General features: G+C 42.8%; 1 protein-coding gene and 1 long non-coding RNA gene across 12 annotated transcripts in view; one reads left to right on the top strand and one right to left on the bottom strand.

The window, feature by feature from the left end:
- LOC130927032 (alpha-N-acetylgalactosaminide alpha-2,6-sialyltransferase 1-like) overlaps positions 1-22,906 on the bottom strand; it is a 47,044-nt gene that overhangs the window by 5,053 nt on the left and 19,085 nt on the right. For 6 of the 11 annotated variants that reach the window (XM_057852509.1, XM_057852504.1, XM_057852505.1 and 3 more), the window contains 7 exons: positions 18,836-19,109; positions 18,606-18,768; positions 16,731-16,893; positions 12,372-12,510; positions 12,185-12,288; positions 3,371-3,454; positions 3,209-3,308 (listed from right to left, as the gene is read on the bottom strand). In XM_057852509.1, the coding sequence (XP_057708492.1) occupies positions 3,209-3,308; positions 3,371-3,454; positions 12,185-12,288; positions 12,372-12,510; positions 16,731-16,893; positions 18,606-18,768; positions 18,836-19,109 (1,027 nt within the window). The remainder of the gene's footprint in view (positions 1-3,208; positions 3,309-3,370; positions 3,455-12,184; positions 12,289-12,371; positions 12,511-16,730; positions 16,894-18,605; positions 18,769-18,835; positions 19,110-22,906) is intronic. The other 5 variants (XM_057852510.1, XM_057852512.1, XM_057852513.1 and 2 more) reach the window with 3 other exon arrangements.
- LOC130927036 (uncharacterized) overlaps positions 1-22,906 on the top strand; it is a 35,298-nt gene that overhangs the window by 10,424 nt on the left and 1,968 nt on the right. The window lies entirely within an intron of this gene.

Here is a 22,906-nt window from a genome sequence, read left to right as displayed (position 1 = left end):
TTCCCTCCTTGAACACACCTGAATCAAATGATCAGCTCATCAGCAAGCTCTGCAGGAGCCTGATAATGATCTTGATTATTTGAGTCAGGTGTGTTGGAGGAAGGAGAAATAGAAAACAAGCTGGATAGGGGCTCTCGAGGACTGGACTTGAGCACCCCTGTTTTAGATTAATCTGTCCAAAGAACATTATTCCAGAAGTCCTGGCCTTCATGTTCTTCTTGGAGAGCAAAGGCTTCCTCCTTGCACACCTCCCATGAAGTGAAGGTTAAGCTTGTGAAGTTTAACCTTGGCACACCAAACTAAATTTGAGGTTTGAATAAGGCAAGCCTCCTTCAAAACACTGGGTAATGATGTTCTACGTAATGAAGTTTTGGGAGACTAAAACATAATGATACAAATGCCAGTTTTCGTCTGACAAGACGAAAATGCACTAGAGATTCGTCACATCAGTGTTGTTTTCGTCAATGATGACGATAACGAAAATATTTCGTCAACGAACAATTTTTTCATGACGATGACACACTAAAAACGTGTCTTGGGAGACTAAAACATAACGAGATAGAGGCCACTTGTCATCTGATGACATGAGAACGAGATGAAAATTCGCGATAGTTTCCGTCATAAATTCACAATGTCTAATATTTTCTTATTGTATGTGTAGTTAGAAAGCATTGGGTTGGTCGGTGCCCGGGTGCTTCTCTCGCCCTGCGGCCGATTCTGGCAGACAGGGCTGCGCCTGCGGGAGCCTAACTCACGCACGCTTCACTTTCCACTGTAAATACCTTTCACCCTGGCACCTACTGTACATATTTATTCATACCTCCGGGGGGAGTCTGAACGGGGTGTACAGTCCCGTGCCAGCTCCCCCTTGTTTATAATCACACACTGAAGTAATGGGATGGGTGGGACCTGCTTGACATCACGGTTGCCTCTTCACTCCACCATTCTCGCACCTCTTTTAACGCACCACAAACATCATACTTCACGGAGGAGTTTCGGCAAGGGACGGCGGGACGGGCAACTGGGTAGAACCTCCATGCAGCGGTCCCACTGCCCTAAGCCGGGTTCTCCTATTTTAATGCATACACAGCACTACCCCTTCTCACACAATCCCATCACGGTGCTGGGTAATGGCTGCCAGTCGGGGACCTGGCAGCCACAGTAATAGGGCGGTAGGTGGATCCCACACTTTTTCTCCTTGGCGTGGCTCCCGGGGCGTGACCTCCTCTCTGCCCGGGCTGCCGGCTGCAGGGGCGGAGGGGTCGGGGCTCTGATCCAGCGCTCTCCTGCTTCCGCCTTCCCTCCTCTTTTCTGCATGGTCCGGCGCGGGTCTTGGCTGGGTGCTGGTGGATCAGCTGGGTATCTCCTGCTATGGGTGGGAATCCTGCCCTGGGCTTGGTGGGCTGCGTCAGTGGCTCGTGGTCCGGGTGGGGGTTTGGGGAGGGGGTGCTTCCCATCATCCACGCGGATGCATTGGGGGACCACGTTGGATCCCGGGAGGATGACGGCGGCCCTCTTGCTGGGCTGCGGGTGGAGGGATAGGCTGCGCTGGCTCGCCCCACTATTGGCTGGGGAAGGGGCGCGGCTCCCGCTGGCATTTTCACTCCTCTGCAGGACTATCACATGTCTGATGGGATTCACGCATGACTAGATGAAATTAGACATACTTACACTAACAAGGGATTCACACATATACTGGGTTCTTCACCTCACATGGCTGATTTGTGTACACTCCACCCCTCCCACTTACTCATCTTTCTGACTCTCCCCCTTCCTGGAAACTTTCCGGTACAGTATGACACCTCCAAGCTAAACAGGAGAAACCCTACAACCATCATACCAATCAGCCAAATATCCTCGACTTCTTCCACGGATAGGACTGTGAGACAGGTGGGCTTCCAGTTGTCCAATGAGTCCTTTACGTAGCCCACCGCAAAGGTCCCCTCCGGGCAGGACGGCTCTCCTGGGGCGCCGTGTCTTGTTGAAAAAATCTTGTCAATAGCGCTGAGGGACCAACTAATCAAATCCATATTTCAAGTTGAGAGTCGACAGCAGCTGGTCCTCAGAAGAAAAGTACAAAAAAAAGCTGAACAGCAGGGGCAGTGGTGAAACACGTCTGCCCCCGTCAAAGGCAGGAAGAAGAAGGTAGTCAGTGTTGACGAAAACAACACTGATTCATTACATTATATATATCTGTTATGATGTATTATATATATGTTAAATACCAGTTTATTATCACCTTATAAGTTAACTCACTGGCTGCCGTTTACGGCGCTTGACATCTAATCTATTTGGACTGGGATGGCTGATAGTGAATGGAAGAATGTTCATTCTCCCCCTCCTAGTCACAATGGACTGGACATCTAGCGCTGTCAATGACACTGAAATGAGCCAGTCCTGGAGTATATCGTCAGTCTTGTCATATCTCAGTGTCACTTCCTGTTGATTTTGGGTCATTTTCTGTTGGGTTTAGGTCATTTATGGGCCACATACTGTTCATTGCTTGCTTCCTTTTTATTTTGGGGCATTTCCAGGTTACTTCCTGTTGATTTCGGGTTATTTCCTGTTGGTTTTCAGTAATTTACAGTACATTTCCTGTTCATTGGTCACCTCCTCTAGATTTTGAGGCATTTCCAAGTTACTACCTGTTGATTTTGGGTCATTTCCTGTTGGTTTTAGGTTATTTCCAGGACACCTCCTGTTGATTGGTCACTTCCTGTTGATTCTGGGTCATTTTCTGTCTCATCCAGTTGATTTTGGGGCATTTCCAGGTTGCTCCCTGTTGATTAAGTGCCACTTACTGCTGGTTTTAGGGCATTTCTGGGCTCTTTCCTATTCATTGATCGCTGCTTGTTGATTTCGGGGCATATCCAGGTTACTTCCTCTTGATTTTGGATCACTTCCTGTTGGTTTTGGGGCATTTTTGGGTCATTTGTTCTTCAATTCATTTGCTATGAATGGTGCTAGATGTCTATTTCATTTTGACAAGAAGGGGCGAATGAATGATTGAATATGACTGCGGACACAAAAGTGAGCCAAGTGCAGTAGTGCGCAAATCTTTGGTTTTACGCTGCCAATGTCAAAATAAAAGATTTTGCGATTCTGTATGTACAATACGAAAGAGTTACAGAATGCCTCTTAGGCGTAACAGTCCTTTTTCAAGCCCGCATACGTTTGACACCCCTGTGTAGAAGAAAACAAAACTTACTGTATCGCACGTGTGAAGAGCCAGAAAGAGTGCAAAAGCACCATTGGTTGGTCGGACTATTGCCCAGAAAGTCTTATTTAGATTTGGAGACTTCAAAAACCTGCAATTATGCTCGAGTTAGGAACAATAACCATGAAACATAATTAAAGAATTAAGCTCCACCTGTTGCGCACATATCGCAGAAAGTCCTGATGAAGGACGTAGAAGCGGCTCTCGTTGTATTGCCCTGAGTAGTATGTGCGCGGCCTGAAATTGAAGGATTCAAAATACTATTAGTATTATTTTACTTGTGTAAATTAACTGGCAGTGAGTAAGTTATGAATTTTAAAGCTGTACCAGTGATGTAGTGTAGTCTACGTGATATGCAGGTATATGCCAAATAGCCATAGGAAAAGGTCACACCACCAACGCATTTATCACGGGCATTCTCACTCCTCTGCATTAATATCATTTTGTGTTTCATAGGTGTATTTTATGGGGTGTGGGGGTGGGGGGTGGGGTTGCAACCCCCTGAATGATCCAAAATAGCCACCACGATCCCCCCAAATATGATTTTAATTACTTTTAGCAGTGTGACAAATATTGAAATGGTGATGTCGTGATACTTTGTATCCCAAAAGGTTATTGATATGCTCTTACCAAGAATCACTATAGACAAGTTTCCTGTGCGAAACATGGGTCTTGGAAAATTTCTGCTGCGAACGTCCGGTTTAGAAAGGACACGAATTGCGGTTGGAGTAAGCAGGATGCTGACAAAGTTAAAACTGCAAAATCAAAGCAGAGGAACCCACGGAATCTCCAAAAATGGATTCAGCACGACATAGATGAGAGTTCAAGATTTTCTGTGCTGTCCAAACAGCCCTTACCTAGGGGCTCGGTTGGGCGAACTCCCATGCACCCTCAAGGACCCTGCCAAGGGTGTAGAGCTGGTCCACTGTTCCACGGCCGGGACAAAAACCACACTGCTCTTCCTGAATCCGAGATTCGACATCCTGACAGACCCTCCTCTCCAGAACCCCTGAATAGACTTTACCAGGGAAGCTGAGGAGTGTGATCCCTCTACACCAGGAAAACACCCACTGATCCCCCTTCTTAAAAAGGAGGACCACCACCCTGGTCTGCCAATCCAGAGGCACTGTCCCCAATTTCCACGCGATGTTGTGTTGTGTCAGCCACGACAGCCCCACAACATCCAAAGCCTTTGGGAACTCCGGTCCAGAGGTTGCGCTAGACATTTTTGTTGTCTGTCATTTTGACTGAGAGGGTCATAAAAATCCGGTCATAGTCTATTTTTACCCGTCACTTAAATTTTTAAAATGATAATGATGACATATTCAATAGTATTTAGTTTTCATTCATTTTTAATTAATATTGTAACGCTTGCTTGGCGGCGAAAAATTAGACACGGAAGTCGTGGTATTTTTCTCCCTTTTTACTCTGCTTACCGCCAACAACTCCGCCCCCAAAGAAAAGGAGGCAACGATATAGACCCCAATCACCAACGTCACACAATGATCTTAATTGTGGTTGTCAGCCCAAAATCTTCTAAATATATATTAAATGCATCTTACCAGATATAAAAAGACTACTACATAGTCTGTGGTGATCGTTTGGTGCCCAGATTTCTTGTCGAATTACAGCAGTCCATCTCGCTCTCATCTTCGCGTTTCTCAGAATACGGTAGAACTTCAAGTCTCTCCGTCTATCTTCTCTGTTACAGCAACCAACCGCCACACACGCCTTCACCATTTTGATTATTAATATTGACGGGCAGAAAAACACGCCGTAATAGGAGGCATGTACGTAGCGGTAATGTATAAACATGACGGGCTGACACACAATATGGCGGCTCCGGTCAGGGGGGCGGAGTTGTGACGTCATGTGATTGGGGTCTATACACAGGCGGCAATCTTGTCCATCAATTGGATGACGCGCTGGCACACCGGGTGCACCAATAAGAACCTCGCGTTGATGTGTCAATCACGGTGCCGCCGCCAGACCCCGGTTACGCTACAATATTCTGACAGAATAGCCAACAACGTCATGCATTAAGAGAGACAATAGCTAATTAATATGCTAACTCGCCACCCTGTGGTCTGGGGTGTGAATTGCAACCTGTCAAAATGACTGACGGACTTCAGTTTTTTCCGTCACCGTTTTAAAAAACCAGTCAACGACGGAAAATTTCCGGTTAACGCGACCCCTGCTCCGGTCGGATCTCATCCACCCCCGGGGCCTCACCACTGAGGAGCTTTCCAACCATCTCAGTGTCAGTGACTTCGACTCCAGAGATAGGAGAGCCCACCTCGGAGTCCCCAGACTCTGCTTCCTCAGAGGAAGGCATGTCGATGGAATTGAGGAGGTCTTCAAAGTATTCTCCCCTCTGACTCATGATGTTCTGAGTCGAGGTCAGCAGTACCCCATCTCCACTATACAGTGTTAATGATGCACTGCTTTCCTCTCCTCAGACGTCGGATGGTGGACCAAAATTTCCTCGAAGCCGTCCGGAAGTCATTTTCCGTGGCCTCGCCGAACTCCTCCCATGTCCGAGTTTCTGCCTTGGCGAGCGCCGAAGCTGAAGTCCGCTTGGCCAGCCGGTACCTGTCAGCTGCCTCTGGAGTCCCACGGGCCAAAAAGGCCCGGTAGGCCTCCTTCAGCTTGACGGCATCGCTTACCGCTGGTGTCCGCCAGCGGGTTCAGGTACTGCAGCCACGACAGGCTTGAACCACCTTACGGCCACATCTCCGATCTGCCACCTCAACAATTGAGGTGCAGAACATGGCCCACTTGGACTCACGGGACAAGGGAAAAGTTCTGCCGGGAGGGGCCGCAAATCCGATGACACGACTGCAAAGTTGACCATCGAACTGCGGCCAAGAGTGTCCTGATGCCAAGTGCAGATTTAGACATCCCTATGTTGGAACACAGTGTTTGTTATGGACAAACCGTGACGAGCACAGAAGTCCAATAACAGAACACAGCTCGGGTTCTGATCGGGGAGGCTGTTCCTCCCAATCACGCCCCCCCCTAGTTCTCACGTGAACCCAAGTGAGCGTTAAAGTCCCCAGAGGAAACGCTCTCCAGCACACCCTCCAAGGACTCCAAAAAGGGCGGGTACTCTGAGCTGCTGTTTGGTGAATAAGCACAAACAACAGTCAGGACCCGCCCCATTACCCGAAGGTTGAGGGAGGCTACCCTCTCGTCTACTAGGGTAAACCCCAATGTACAGGCACCGAGCTGGGTGGAAATAAGTATGCCCACACCTGCTCGGCGCCGCTCAACGTGGGCAACTCCAGAGTGATGAGAGTCCAACCCCTCTCGAGAGGATTGGTTCTAGACCCCAAACTGTGTGTGCAGGGGAATCTGACTATATCTAGTCGGAACTTCTCTGTCTCACACACCAGCTGAGGCTCCTTCCCTGCCAGAGGTGTGACATTCTACGTCCCAAGAGTTGACTTCTGTAGCTGGGGGTCGGACCGCCAAGGCCCCCGCCTTTGGCTGCCGCCCAACTCCCTACGCACCTGACCCATTTGGCCCCTGCCACAGGTGGTGAGCCCATTGGAAGGGGGACCCACGTTTCCTTTTCGGCCTGTGCCCGGCCGGGCTCCATGGGAACAGGCCCGGCCACCAGACGCTCGCCTTCGAACCCCACCTCCAGGCCTGGCTCCAGAGGGGGGGCCCCGGTAACCCGCGTCCAAGCAAGGGAAAACTGACTCCATTTGTGTTCATCATCATAAGGTATCTTTGGAGACATGGTTTGTCTGGTCCCTCACCTTGGACCTGTTTGCCATGGGTGACCCTGCCACGGGCATAAAGCCCCAGACAACATAGCTCCTAAGCTCATTGGGACACGCAAACCCCACCACCTCGATAAGGTGTTGACTCACGGACGGGCAGTAAAGTTTGGAACAATTCGTGTTTAATCATAATAACTTCAAGTAAGGACACAATACATTGAACAATAATTGTATTCACTTTTTTTGAAAAGCATTTTCAAACGAAAACAGCATTAATATTTAACATACTCTATAAAAAAACATTTTCTCTCACTTCAGAAAAGAAGAATTGCCATGCTTTGTGCTAAAATAGGAACGGGGCACTTCAGGAGTCATTCAAAATTAGAAGTGGGGACAGTGCCCCTGTGGTGCCCCCCCCAAAACGAGTGATTAAAGGTTCTGCCCTATGCATAATGTCAAATTTAAAATGCATATTACATGATATTCCCGCCGTATGGTGTTTATTTTTAATAAGTTATAATAAGAGCTCAAAAATAATGTAATATATATATTAGGGCTGTCAAACGATTAAAATTTTTAATCGAGTTAATTACAGCTTAAAAATTAATTATTCATTCATTTTCCGTGCCGCTTTTTCCTCACGAGGGTCGCGGAGGTGCTGGAGCCTATCCCAGCCGACTACGGGCAGTAGGCAGGGGACACCCTGAACTGGTTGCCAGCCAGTCGCAGGGCACAAGGAGACATACAACCATTCACGCACACACTCATACCTACGGACAATTTAGAGTGTTCAATCAGCCTACCATGCATGTTTTTGGGATGTAGGAGGAAACCGGAGTTCCCGGAGGAAACCCACGCAGGCACGGGGAGAACATGCAAACTCCACACAGGGAGGCCGAAGCCCGGGATTGAAACCTTGACCTCAGAACTGTGAGGCAGATGCGCTAACCACTCAGCCACCGTGCCGCTAAAAATTAATTAATCGTAATTAATCGCAATTCAAACCATCTATAAAATATGCCATTTCTGTAAATTATTGGAATGGAAAGATAAGACAAGACATACATATACATTCAACATACGGTGCATAAGTACTGTATTTGTTTATTATAACAATAAATCAACAAGATGGCATTAAAATAAAATTTGTAAAATTTTCAATCAAAAAATAAACTAGTAGCTCGCCATTGTTGATGTCAGTAATTACACACAGCTCATGGTGCTGAAACCCATAAAATCAGTCACACCCAAACGCCAGCAGAGGGCGACAAAACACCAAAAAAACAAGTAACAAGTGGACATTACACTCTGTTGTCATTTTAATGTTTGAGCGGGCATGTGCGTTAAATGCGTCAAAAATTTTAACGTGATTAATTTAAAATTAACGCGATAATTTTGACAGCCCTAATATATATCCACTCACTGGCCACTTTATTAGGTACACAATTCTAGTAACGGGTTGGACCCCCTTTTGCCTTCAGAACTTCCTCAATTCTTCGTGGCATAGATTCAAGGTGCTGGAAGCATTCCTCAGAGAGTTTGGTCCAAATTGACATGATCGCATCACACAGCTGGTGCAGATTTGTCAGCTGCACATCCATGATGCGAATCTCCCATTCCACCACATCCCAAAGATGCTCTATTGGATTGAGATCTAGTGACTGTGGAGGCCATTTGAGTACAGTGAACTCATTGTCATGTTCAAGAAACCAGTCTGAGACGATTCCAGCTTTATGACATGGCGCATTATCCTGCTGAAAGTAGCAGTTGGGTACATTGTGGTCATAAAGGGATGGACATGGTGAGCAACAATACTCAGGTAGGCTGTGGCGTTCCAACGATGCTCAATTGGTACCAAGGGCCCAATGAGTGCAAAGAAAATATTCCCCACACCATTATACCACCACCACCAGCCTGAACCGTTGATACAAGGCAGGATGGATCCATGCTTTCATGTTGTTGACACCAAATTCTGACCCTACCATTCGAATGACGCAGCAGAAATCGAGACTCATCAGACCAGGCAACGTTTTTCCAATCTTCTATCGTCCAATTTCGATGCGCTTGTGCAAATTGTAGCCTCAGTTTCCTGTTCTTAGCTGAAAAGAGTGGCACCCAGCATGGTCTTCTGCTGCTGTAGCCCATCTGCCTCAAAGTTCGACGTATTGTGCGTTCAGAGATGCTCTTCTGCCTACCTTGGTTGTAACAGGTGGTTATTTGAGTCACTCTTGCCTTTCTATCAACTCGAACCAGTCTGGCCATTCTCCTCTGACGTCTGGCATCAACAAGGCATTTCCGCCCACAGAACTGCCGCTCACTGGATATTTTTTCTTTTTTGGACCATTCTCTGTAAACCCTAGAGATGGTTGTGCGTGAAAATTCCAGTAGATCAGCAGTTTCTGAAATACTCAGACCAGCCCTTCTGGCACCAACAACCATGCCATGTTCAAAGTCACTCAAATCACCTTTCTTCCCCATACTGATGCTCGGTTTGAACTGCAGGAGAGTGTCTTAAACCATGTCTACATGTCTAAATGCGCTGAGTTGCCGCCATGTGATTGGCTGATTAGAAATTAAGTGTTAACGAGCAGTTTGACAGGTGTACCTAATAAAGTGGCCGGTGAGTGTATATATATATATATATATTTTTTTTTTTACAGTATGTAGCCTATTGAAATGTACTTACTGATTTAGAAAACGTTCGGGAAGCATAGCATGAGTAGTTTTTGTCTCTCAAAGCAATTTGGCTCCCCCTCCACAAAATATTGCCCTAGGCTACTGCTTAGTTTGCTTATGCTGAGGGCTGGCACTGCATGAACTCCTGTGTTATGCATTCACAGTGGTATAGTGAAGAGAGCAGCACACGCAACAATTTGAAATAGTTGGTTTAGGAGCGAAAGAAAATGGGAGGTAGGATATTGCAAGGGCTCCAGTCCCGTGCACCACTCACAAGTCAAAATGCTGAAGGTTCCATTCTGTTGTATTTTATTTTATTCCGATCTCAACCCCCGCAGAGTTTGACTCAAAGTTACACTCTTGTAATTGACACTTTCAGCTGTTCGTCTGTCTACTGTCAACATTGCCCTAACCATATATGAAAAAATGTTAGTTTACACATCAGACAGCTGTGCTGCCAATGTTTGATTAAATACTTTGATAAGCTGTAAAATGTTTTTGAGAATCGTGTGATGCTGCCAAAAGTCGTTGCGCACATATGCCAAAACGCTAAGCGCAGGGAGAGCATACAGAGTCCACACAGCGGGATTGAATACTTGATCTCAGAACTGTGAGACCGACGTGCTAACCACAAAAATTCGAATAAGAATCAAATTTGCAAATGCATTGCCTACGCAGTAGTAGAGTATAAAGCCTTACTTTAAAGTGCCTATGACAGCAAAAAGCATGTTTATTTCATATTTCACACAGTATTTCATGCTCCTGAATGAAATGGACTGCTTGGATGTGTGTAGAAGCGAACGATATATTTTATACAATTTTTTGAATCCCGCGCCATGAAAATGAGTGACTTCCTGGATTGACGAAGACGGCGAATGTGACGTCAGCGATTCAGAATGTGACTGAATCATCTTCAGTATACAGCCAATACTACCGTATGCAAAACGACTGCGGATTCAGCCTATTTTGTGGATTATTTTGTTTATTTTTTTGCATCACGCCAGTGCAATGTGCTGCAGGCTTTTGTTGCTGCACCAGGGAGAGGCGTGTAAGCCTTTTGGGGTTTCAGAAATTTCCCATTCATGGCGGATAATGGCCAAAACAAATCCGACAACTGTGGGACCATTGTGAGGTGTGTTTTATATTATGTCAAATACTGGGATCATGGCACACGTTTTAATATCGAGATGGCTTGCATTTTGTGAGTGAAAATACTCCCTGTCCACCAAGAAGGCCACTCGGCCTACGAAAAAGGCGTGCCCGGCGAGAATGCGCTTTCCTCGGCTTGGCTACGAGCAGCGCCCCACTCCGACGTCTGCTGGTTTGGATGGCCAATCCAGCTCGCTTGGTCCTATTTGCATGCCCACCGAGAATGCGCTTTCTTCAGCTTGGCTACAAGCAGCGCCCCGCTCCGACGTCTGCTGGTTTGGATGGCCGATCCAGCCCACTTGGTCCTATTTGCATGCCCACTGATAATGCGCTTTCTTCAGCTTGGCTACGAGCAGCGCCCCGCTCCGACGTCGGTTGGTTTGTCCGGCGTTCATTCTCAGGCTGCTTCCCCAGCAAACGAACTCTCCTGCCCGCAGCAGGGGAATGGCGAGCTGTAACTTGCTCGCCGCTGGGGGCGGAGGTTGCCGATCGGTGAAGACAATATGATCCGGGGTAGTTTTGTGTGATTCTTCGCTTCGAAAGGGGAGAATCTTGAAAACGCCGATCGGCTTGGGTTAGCATGTTGGCTAGCTGTCACGCCTCCTGGTTTGTTTACGCTCTCCGAAGCCGGGGTAGGGAAATGAAATATGACTTGAAAACGCCGCTCGGATCGGGTTAGCATGTCGGCTAGCTGTCACGCCTCCTGGTTTGTTTACGCTCTCCAAAGCCGGGGTAGGGAAATGACAAAAGCTGGACAAACTCCGGTGGCATAAAATATCGTGGAGGTGCAAGAAGTCGACAGTTTTGACCATTATGGACTAATATTGCCATGTCGTACTGAATACATGCATTTTGAATATTTCTAGTTCCATTCAGCACAAAACTGTTCAATATCATTTATTTAGCAATTAGGGAAAAATACTTCGATAAAAAGAATATCTTGTAAAAATATTGAAACAATGACATTTTGCTGCTCTCTGTCGCAATCTTCCTCGTTCTGAACAATTCTCTCTAAATGGGCTGAATTCTAAATCAGATGAAATTGTGACCCTGCCGACGTCATCCCCCAGCTGAGGACGCTAGAGCGCTATAATGACAGGCAGGGCTAAACGGCAGATTAAAAGACTAATTTCTCGTCATCTGCGCTTGTCAAATTGTCGAAATGTCTCAAAATATGATTCTAATTCTCATAATAATGCTATTTAAGATTTGTTTTTGATGCTGTCACAGGCACTTAAGATTTCCGTAGTTGTAAATGTGGTGTTGTAGGGTGAAGGAGTTAGTGTGTAAAGTGTAAACAGTATCCCAGCTGCAAAAACAGTATTCCCGCTGCACAAAAAAAAAAAAAAAAGTACACAACACCACTGAGTTGTACTCTTCTATTCATGGGTCAAGAAAATGAATGAATCTTAACCTTTGGTTATGGTAAGGGCCCCGTGACACCCTTTCTCCTCTAAGGAGTCCTTGGAGCCACTGGAAGTCCCTCATTCCCTCTGGAATCATTACATATTTGATGCCCTGCATGAATGGAGTTGCATGAGTGACTAACTATGGTGTAAAATAATAATTAAAAAAAAAAAAAAAGTTGAATGTGGACCTACCTCATCATGGGGCGCAGACTTGTAGCCGTATTTTTTGAACAAATACAATGACATGGTGATGGAATGTGCCGTGTGGACATACACGGACGTTCTATTCCCCACGTCCTCTTCGTATCCCTCAGTGACGGCGCCGTTCATTCTGACACAAACGCACCCAAAGGTGTTTAAAAACCTCAATGGCATTAAGGAAAATTCAAATGGTTGGAAAATCAAGCTGTGTTTCTCCTCAAATCTGATTTTTAAGGCTGCCTCTTCACATTATTTTTAGCAATTGTCCTAATTGGATCTGGGCTTGTTCAGACTGAGCCACATTATTGACGCAGTCAAGGGCGTAGATTTGGTCTCAACATTGGTAGGGATGGTATAACAGCATAAACTGCATGTAAACTTTTTGCTGGGGATGGGACATTAATAAGAACAGATTAAACTGATTATTTAACGTGGGTCAGGGCTACATTTCTCACAAATATGAACCTACAGTTGTATGTTAAAGTATCTGAACCTTTTGGAATTTCTCACATTGCTGCATAAAATCACCATCACGTGAGCTGATCTTTGTCAGAATCACACAGATGAAAAAACAGTGTGTGCTTGAACTAAAACCACCCAACATTTATTGGTTTTAATATTTTCATGACGATAGTAAGCAAACAATGACAGAAGGGGGAAATATAAGTAAATGAGCCCTTTGCCTAAGGAGAATTAAAAAGCAATTGAAACCAAGGTGAGGTGATGATGTTGGTGAGCTGTTCCATTTTTCCTCCACACATGACGTTATGTGTTACTCCCAAACAATTCAACTTTTGTTTCATCAGTCCACAGAATATTTTTCCAAAACTTCTGGTGAGTGTCCAAGTTCCTTTTTGGCAACATTAAACGAGCAACAATGTTTTTTTTTTTTTTTTTGGGCTGCAGTGGCTTCCTTCGTGGAGTCCTCCCATGAACACCATTCTTAGCCATAGTTTTACATATAGTTGATGTGTGGACAGAGATATTGGACTGTGCCAGTGATTTTTGTAAGTCTTTAGCAGACACTAGTTTTTTTTTTTTTAACCTAAGTATTCTGCGCTGAACTCTTGGCGTCATCTTTGGTGGACAGCCACTCCATTGGAGAGAAGCAACAGTACCAAACTCTCTCCATTTGCAGACAACTTCTCTAACCGTCGATTAATGAACATCCAGACTTTCAGAGATGGTTTTGTATCCTTTCCCAGCTTTATAGAAATCAACAATCCTTGATCGCAGGTCTTCAGACAGCTCGTTTGACCGAGCCATAATGCACATCAGACAATGCTTCTCATTAAGACAATTCTTACAAGGTGTGTGTTTTATAGTGGGCAGGGCAGCTTTAAACCAACCATCAGTGATTGGGCACACACCAGACTTAAAGTGTTTGGTAAAAATTGGTTTCAATTGCCCTTTAAGTCTCCTTAGGAAGAGGGTTCACTTACTTATTTTCCCCTTCTGTCATTGTTTGAATGCTATCCTTATTATAATATGAAAACATAAATGTTTGGGTGGTTTTGGTTAAAGCAGACACTGTATTTTCATCTGTGATTTTGACAAAGATCAGATCATATTTGATGGGGATTTTCTGCAGAAATGTGAGAAATTCCAAAAGGTTCAGATACTTTTTTTCTTACCACTGTAGTTAATTGATAGGCTGACTGATCAATGCAAAATAAATCTGCATGGACTTATACTAACTTTTTATGTGCATTAGTTCAGGGGATACAACGTTTGATTCAAACCTGTTTTCAAAAACTACTAAAGCCACATTGTGAAGTGCAAGTCCCTTTATTAAAAAAAACAAAAAAAGGGAGCTATCCAAGAATGGGGACACTGGAGCACCCCTTGACTCACAAAATTATTGTAATATACGAGTGATTTGAGAAAAAATGAATGCCAAAAAAAATCTGAGATATCCAAGAATTGATCGACATCTGAGGCATACTAGAGTACCCAGAGAATTGAACCAAAGTACTCTCATGAAATTATGATGTGATTTCATTTCTGATTTTTTTTCATGTCATTCTCCCCCTGAAGTCGACCCATTCAGAGATAGCTCCCCCATAGACTTCATAATGGTATTGACGGGTCAGTTTGGTCATGCACTGCGCCTCACATTTAAGTAGGGGGCCACCCACATCAAGAGGAGCTATTCACAAACACGCACGCAGTGATCTAACGCCTGATTTCTGTTGAAAAAGTGTGAAAGCTGTACTGTATACAAACAGGAAGGATTGTCTGAGGAGTGATTTGTTCGAGGATTCAAGGTAATTATTATATTTTTCGTATCATGCATGCATTATGAAACGTTGTGAAAAAAAATCAATGGGAGAGATTAGCCGCTACTGCAATGGCATCATTGTTCGCAAAATTTATGTAAAATAAATGCTAACTGCACAGGTTTTTGCTTTTAACCAAGAATCAAGACTGTTTTACGTCCATATGTATAAAGAATTCGGGGATTTAAGCATTTATTCACACGAATTTTCACCGGAAAAGCTCTGTTTACATAAGGCGGCCACTAGCAACATTCACTAACAGACTAGCACTGTACTTCGACATATTTACATAAAATAAATGCTAACTGCACATTTTTTTTTGCTTATAACCAAGAATCGAGACTGTTTTATGTCCATATCTATAAAGAATTCGGGGATTTAAGCATTTTTTCACAAGAATTTTCACCGGAAAAGCTCTGTTTACATAATGCGGTCGCTAGCTACATTCACTAACAGACTAGCATTTTACTTTGAAATTATTTACGTAAAATAAATGCTAGCTGCACGGTCTTTTTACTTTTAACCAAGAATTGAGACTGTTTTACGTCCATATCTATAAAGAATTCGGGGATTTAAGAATTTATTCACAAGAATTTTCTAAGAAAAAGCTCTTTGGCTGTGATTCCACTCGATCAGCTTTGACGGCCTCGCCAACTATACAGGCCCCCTATTCAATACATTATGAAGTCTATGGCTCCCTGTATTTTTTTTTTATAATGAAGGGACTTGCACTCTGAAACCACCTTGTTGCATTACTGTTATGCACATAATGCAAAACATGATCCAAATGAGGGACAGCTAGCTTGACTTTGCTGTTCCTTGTGGAAGCTGGCCTGACCGTGGTAGTTTTGCAGGTTATCAAGTTCACACAGTTTAATGTTATGCTAACTCTGATGCAGGTCGGACTTTTAGTGGCAAAATTAGTGGTGTTTCGCCTACCTCCACAACACTGACGTCTTTTTATATTACTTACAGTGCCTGCTACTGGCTGAAAAAAAACTTCCAATATCCCTCCTGTTTGAAGGGGCGGAGGAGGCGGCATGTTGTCAACATGAATCTGTTGGGACTGTGTGAGTGTATGTGTGTGTGTGGCCGGGGGTAGGGAGTGGTGGTGGTCGAATCATCAGCCAATCAAACGTTTGTTTCAGGGTAAGATGGATCAGCCCGTTCAGCAAGTGAAAAGGGATGAATGTAAGTCGGAATATAATGAAAATAATTCACTTCATAATGGTAAGGTGTACTCTATCCTACAACATATGGGAAGACAATCTAAATTGTCTATATAACTGAATTCATTAGATAATGCAAATAAAGCTGCTTAAAAGTTGGTGGGGACAATTTGAGCATCATGAAAAGTTGGTATTGTTATGTCCCTACCGTCCTTATGCAAACCTATGCCCTTGGACTCAGGTGATCCTTATGAAAAGTAGTGAACGAAATAAAATAGCAGAATGCTATCTTTTTTTTCATCAGTTTGAACCCGCTAATATCATATTTACAGTAAAATATGCATTATATTATATCATAGATTGTATTCATCAACGGGTGTGTCAACAATGACACACTTTTCATGTAGGATTGGTTGGTTTGAGCACTTAGTTTTCTTTGTTCTGTCAAGATGCAAATCATTCAACATAAAACAGAACTGTGCAGTGTTAAGTCATAATTAACTTAAATTTGTTATGTTACCATTCACTCATAGCCTTTCCCAGTTCAAATGTACTGGACGTCTATCGCCATTATGGCAGCTAACGAGTATATTAACATTTGTGCTAGACGCTGCTTCAAAAGTTACCTTCACTTAGACAGCAGATGTAGACAAACAGCTTTGTCTACGGGCATTTATCTGCCAATGGGTGGTATAGTGTGTGCACTCCTTGAGCAATATTTATTTAAAACATCCTGAAACTCACGGATCATCAAACACAAAGAGCACTGCTGACGATTTGACTGGGACAACAATGGACACCCTCACCGTAACTTGATCCTCAGTGCAAATTCTACTAAATTCGCTGAATTACCTTGTCACTCAACCCATGCTTTAATTTAAAGACCCAAAACAAGGTATTACCGAAATATGTAATCGTGTGCGTCGATTTCTTTCCCCATTTTGGAACCATTTAGGATGCCGGCATTGCCGACCACAGCACAGTGGATGCAACCATTGCTGCCTGCCTGTGGGGAGAGCAGAGGCTCCTTTGGCTCTGGGATTAATTTAACTGAGGACATCACATCTGAATAAAAATGAAGACAAAGTATCACAAGTCAGCAACAAGCTTCTAAATTCTGTTTATCATTTTGGTAGCTGTCAGACAAAATCGCACGGAGGGTATGTACCGTATTTTCCGGTGTATAAGTCGCACTTTATTTTTATACTCCGGTGCGACTCGGTGTTGTTTTTGGCAGTCCTTTTAATTTTTTTCTTGGTGTTATGGATGAAAATATGTATTAGTCTTAGCCACATTTCAAAATGTGTCTAGTTTTCGTCGATAAATATTTTTAAAAGTTTTGTTTTCGGCAACGAATATCCTTCTCGACCTCTCTGTAAAAATGGAAATGTTATAGTCCCAAAATAAATTAAAAATAAAAATAAAACAATTTAGAATTAACCTTGACAGACAAGCACATATTGTTGCGTCTACAATGTCAGCTTGATGATGATAACACACCCTTAGTAGGAAAACAGTACATCATTGTCAATTGGACTGGATGGCACAAACTGTATGTAAAAAAAAAAAGAGGACGCTCGCCACGCTTGAGTTTATGATAATGCTCATGCAAATACTATGCTAACGTGACCAGTTACATTATAGTGTGTGATGGCCACTCAGCACAGACCTTTATGACAGCAAAAAGCACGTTTATTTCATATTTCACGCGGTATTTTATGCTCCTGAATGAAATGGAACGCTTGAATGTGTGTGGAAGTGATCGATTTATTTATTCAATTTTTTTAATCCTGCATCATCAAAATGAGTGACTTCCTGGATTGAGGAGGAATGCGAATGTGATGTCAGCTAACCATCTTCACAATACAGCCATTAGTATCATATGCAGAAGGACTGCGGAGTCAGCTGATTTTGTGAATTAGTTTATTTTTCGCATCACGCCAGCCCAATGTGCTGCAGGCTTTTGTTGCTGCACCAGGGAGAAGTGTGTTAGCCTTTTTGGGCAATACTCGGGACAAGGTAAAATTAAGTTAACGTAGCGCTAATAAGATTAACGTTACTGTACCTTGCAAACATAACATTAGCCCTGCGAAGGGCTATTCTATTCATTATGACTACTGTCTTTCAAACAGGCTTTATTTAATCTGTAAAAACATAGCACTGTAGAGTGATGAGGGTATAAAATAAAAACATAATAATGCTAACTGTCAATTTTAGCTTGGTAGTCAATGACAGATAAAACACAAAGTAGCACTAGTGCCTATGTGCTCAAATTCAGCAGGTATCATAGATTTATTTTAGACACTGCAAAAACTCAAAAATCCTCATCACGACTTTTTAGATGTAAACTTGAAACTTAACTAGAACTTAAAAACAGCTTGACACAAATTGAAATTCAATTGAAACATGTGGGAAAACCTCTTAACTTTTAACTGATGTGTGTTATGTAAGATCTTAAATTTTCTGAGTGAAAGTACTTTTTTTTCCCAGTCACATCTGAGACGCAATTGTTGGCTGTTTGTAAAAATGTACATCTAAAATAAAGACATTGTCTAAAAATGGTTCAATATTAGGTCAAATGTTTTGTTTTCTAATGTATACATATAATTGCACTTTGCCTTAAAAAAAAAAAAAAAAAAATATATATATATATATATCTGATTACTCGATGGAATTTTCAGTGCTCAATTACTAAAATATTTGAGAGCTGTAGCCCTACTCCAAAGCGACTTATAGTCCACAAAATACGGTATACGAAATAACATAGGTTCACTTACCATTGTGATAGAATCCCATGAAGCCAAAAGGATTGTTAAAATGGGAGAGTCTGTTCCATTCGCTCACGTTGATGTTATCTTTGTGCAGGTATAAGCGTATGTTGGGAAGGAAAGCTTTCTTGAAGCTCTCATCTTTGGAATTTCTCAGAGTTTGTTTGCACCCCTAGAGGTGAAGAAGAGAACCTCAAGTTTAGGGATTCCATTTCTTTCCTGTCATGGCGCCGACTTACTCTCGTTACGGGCGCAGCATCCTGGTTGTACACGTCTTCGAAATCCCACACAGGAAGTTTGGAGAAGTTTTTTGGGGAGAGGATGGGCATGGAGGTCTCAGGGGCGACGGTACGCGTGGGGCTGTTTTTTGTCGTGTGCTTGAGGACTGTGACGGGTGTTGAGGTCACCGGTTTGGTAAAGTCTGTGACATTTAAAACAATGGAACTGGTGGCGTTTTCCTTACGATGCCATTTTGAGATGATGGTTTCAAAATTCACACCGAAATTGGCCCAGCTGCATTGGAAGAGAAAAACATTGTCCAAAAATTTTTTTTGCAACTCAGCAGTCATTGTGGTGATTCTTCTACCATGGGGCAGTACATTATATATAGAGAAATGCACTATTTGTATTTGTCTTGTTTCTTAATGATAGCTTTGCATGAAATGAAAAAGCAACCATTTATTTTCCCTTTATAGTCAATTGTATCATATTTGATACATTTAGAATTGCATGATTTTGAGACTTTAATTCAGATTTTTGGAATTTCCAAAAAAATTGATGGACGCAAGTCAACACATGCATCTGCAGGTTCCATGTCAAAAAAATAAAATAAAATAAAAATCAGGATTTAGCGAGGGTTAAAGATAATAGAGTCATTGGCGGAGTTTGACTTATCAGTATCAGCAATAAAATTCACGTGCAATTAAAAAAAAAAAAAAAAAAAAAAAAACACACACACACACACACATATACAGTGTATATATACAGTGGGGAGAACAAGTATTTGATACACTGCCGATTTTGCTGGTTTTCCCACTTGCAAGCCATGTAGAGGTCTGTAATTTGCATCATAAGTTCTCTTCAACTGTGAGGGACGGAATCTGATACAAAAATCCAGAAAATCACATTGTATAATTTTTAAATAATAAATTTGCATTTAACTGCATGAAATAAGTATTTGATACATTGCCAACTAGTACATACCTGTTAAGTTTCACGATTTGGTCGGGAGACTCCCGATTTTGACCCCAATGCTCACGCCTCACGATTAGAAAGCCAAATCTCCCGATTTTCCAAAAATGTCAAATTTTTTTTTTTTTAATGTTTTTGTTTGTCACCGTTTTGTAACGATACAATTCGGCCCGATTCGGAAAGTGACCAACAACGAATAGCCTGGCCGTCTCCGACTTCCCTGCCCTCACTCCCCTTCAGAGCTGGAAAAGCCCAACCAATCATCTGACAGGGAGGGAAGAGGCGAAGCACCACCGACTTCTCAAGATGCTGGCACTAATAAACCGGCTTTTAGACTGGTTCAAGTCTTTATTTTGGAAGGAGGAGATGGAGCTGACCCTGGTCGGCCTCCAGTATTCGGGAAAAACGACGTTCGTCAACGTAATTGCCGTAAGTCTTACCTGCCAGCGATAGCAAACTAGCCTAATGCTAATAGCATTAGAGCTAATGATGGGAGAACGATGAGGAAGAAGTCGCTGCTTTACTGTGTTTTCGTGGATCAAACATCATGGAATATTAAACCACTGCGGTCCTACCCCCACAATATATGAATTCAAGTGAGAAAGCATATCGTTACTTACTTGAAGTTTAATCATTTAGATTCGCTATTATGCTAAAGCTAAAGTGTATACTATACACTTTATTACATTATATCATTATTTCTGTGCTGAAACAAAAAATATAAAGTTTCAATTCTAGGTTACAATTCAATTAAAAAACTGCCATGACAAAGATACTTTTAAAAACAAATATGATTAATTTTCTAAATGATGTAATTAATGTTTTTAATCTTGCTGATTTAGTCTGACGAAACCCTAATTGGAGTGATGGTTGATGAGATGAAGAGGCTGCTTAGGAAGCTGATGTCCAAATTTGTGCAAATGGATGTGATCAGGAAAGCTGAGGATATCCTGGATGTTGATTACAGGAACAAGGAGAACTGGCATGACACAGGCAACATAGCAGTATCACATGATGCCAGACAATACATGGAGCAAGTTGAAGACTATCTCTGATGCCACCAAAACGAGGTTCTTTGACAGTGTAGTTAATTTTTACACAAGTGTTGTGACCAAAATGAACTTGAAAAAAAATGGTTGCATTTTGTCTTAGTGATTGTCGCGCGCGCGCGCGTCATCAGGGTTGGCAAACAGAAATCTCCCTATTTGCAATTTCTACAACTTAACAGGTATGCTAGTAAATATTTCGGCTCTTAGTTAAGAACCCCTCCTGTTCTCCACTCACAACCGGAAGTAACTGCAACTGTTTGAACTTGTTACCTGTATTATACACACCTGTTCACATGCTCAGACAAACAAACTCCAACCTCTCCACAATGGCCAAGACCAAAGAGCTGTGTTAGAACATCAGGGATAAAATAATAGACCTGCACAAGGCTGGGATGGGCTACAGGAAAATAAGCAAGCAGCTTGGTGAGAAGGTAACAACTGTTGGAACGATTATTAGAAAATGGAAGAAGTTCAAGTTGACGGTCAATCTGCCTCATTCTGGGGCTACATGCAAGATCTCACCTCGTGGGGCATCACTGATCATGAGGAAGGTGAGGGATCAGCCCAGAACTACACGGCAGGACCTGGTCAATGACCTGAAGAGAGCTGGAACCACAGTCTCGAAGAAAACCATTGGAAACACATTACGCCGTCATGGATTCAAATCCTACAGCGCATTCAAGGTCCCGCTGCTGAAGCCAGTGCATGTCCAGACACGTCTGAAGTTTGCCACTGACCATCTGGATGATCCAGAGGAGCAATGGAAGAATGTCATGTGGTCGGATGAGACCAAAATTTAATCCAAACTCGGCTCGTCGTGTTTGGAGGAAAAAGAAGGATGAGTACAACCCCAAGAACACCATCCAAAGCGTGAAACATGGAGGAGGAAACATTTTTTGGGGGATGCTTCTCTGCCAAGGGTACAGGACGACTGCACCGTATTGGGGGGAGCATGGATGGGGCTATGTATCGCCAGATCTTGGCTGACAACCTCCTTCCTTCAGTGAGAGCCCTGAAGACGGGTCTTCCAGCATGACAACGACCCAAAGCACACAGCTAAGGCAACTAAAGAGTGGCTTCGTAAGAAGCATCTCAATGTCCTGGAGTGGCCTAGCCAGTCACCAGATCTGAACCCCATAGAAAATCTATGGAGGGAGCTGAAAGTCCGTGTTGCCCGGCAGCAGCCCGAAACCTGAAGGCTCTGGAGAAGATCTGCATGGAGGAGTGGGCCAAAATCCCTGCTGCAGAGTGTGCAAACCTTGTCAACGACTACAGGAAACGTTTGGTATCTGTAATAGCAAACTAAGGTTTCTGTACCAAATATTAAGTTTGTTTTTTGTGACGTATCAATGACTTATTTCATGCAATTAAATGCAAATTCATTATTTAAAAATCATACAACGTGATTTTCTGTTTTTTTGTATTAGATTCCGTCCCTCACAGTTGAAGAGAATTTATGATACAAATTACAGACCTCTACATGCTTTGCAAGTGGGAAAACCAGCAAAATAGGCAGTGTATCAAATACTTGTTCTCCCCACTGTATATACGTATATATACTATATATACGTATATATATATATATATATATATATATATTTTTTTATTTATTAGGGCTGTCAAACGATTAAAGTTTTTAATCGAGTTAATCACAGCTTAAAAATTAATCGTAATTAATCCCAATTCAAACCATCTCTAAAATATGCCACATTTTTCTGTAAATTATTGTTGGAATGGAAAGATAAGACAAGACGGACATTAACATTCAACATACTGTACATAAGTACTGTATTTGTTTATTATAACAATAAATCCACAAGATGGTATTAATATTAACATTCTTTCCGTTACGGATAGAAAGATTTGTAGTTCTTATAGATAAATGTTAGTACAAGTTATAGTAATTTACTAATTTTATATTAAAACCCCTCTTAATGTTTTCGTTTTAATAAAATTTGTAAAATTTTCAATCCAAAAATAAACTAGTAACTCGCCATTGTTGACCTCGCTGAGCGGTGACTTCACAACTGTTCTTCCAAAGTGTCTTTAGTGATTGAAATGCACCACAAG

This window comes from Corythoichthys intestinalis, chromosome 12 (genome assembly GCF_030265065.1).
Source record: "Corythoichthys intestinalis isolate RoL2023-P3 chromosome 12, ASM3026506v1, whole genome shotgun sequence".
Classification (NCBI taxonomy): Eukaryota; Metazoa; Chordata; class Actinopteri; order Syngnathiformes; family Syngnathidae; genus Corythoichthys; species Corythoichthys intestinalis.
Note: the sequence above shows the minus strand (reverse complement) of the source record. Positions and strands in the feature narration are given on the sequence as shown.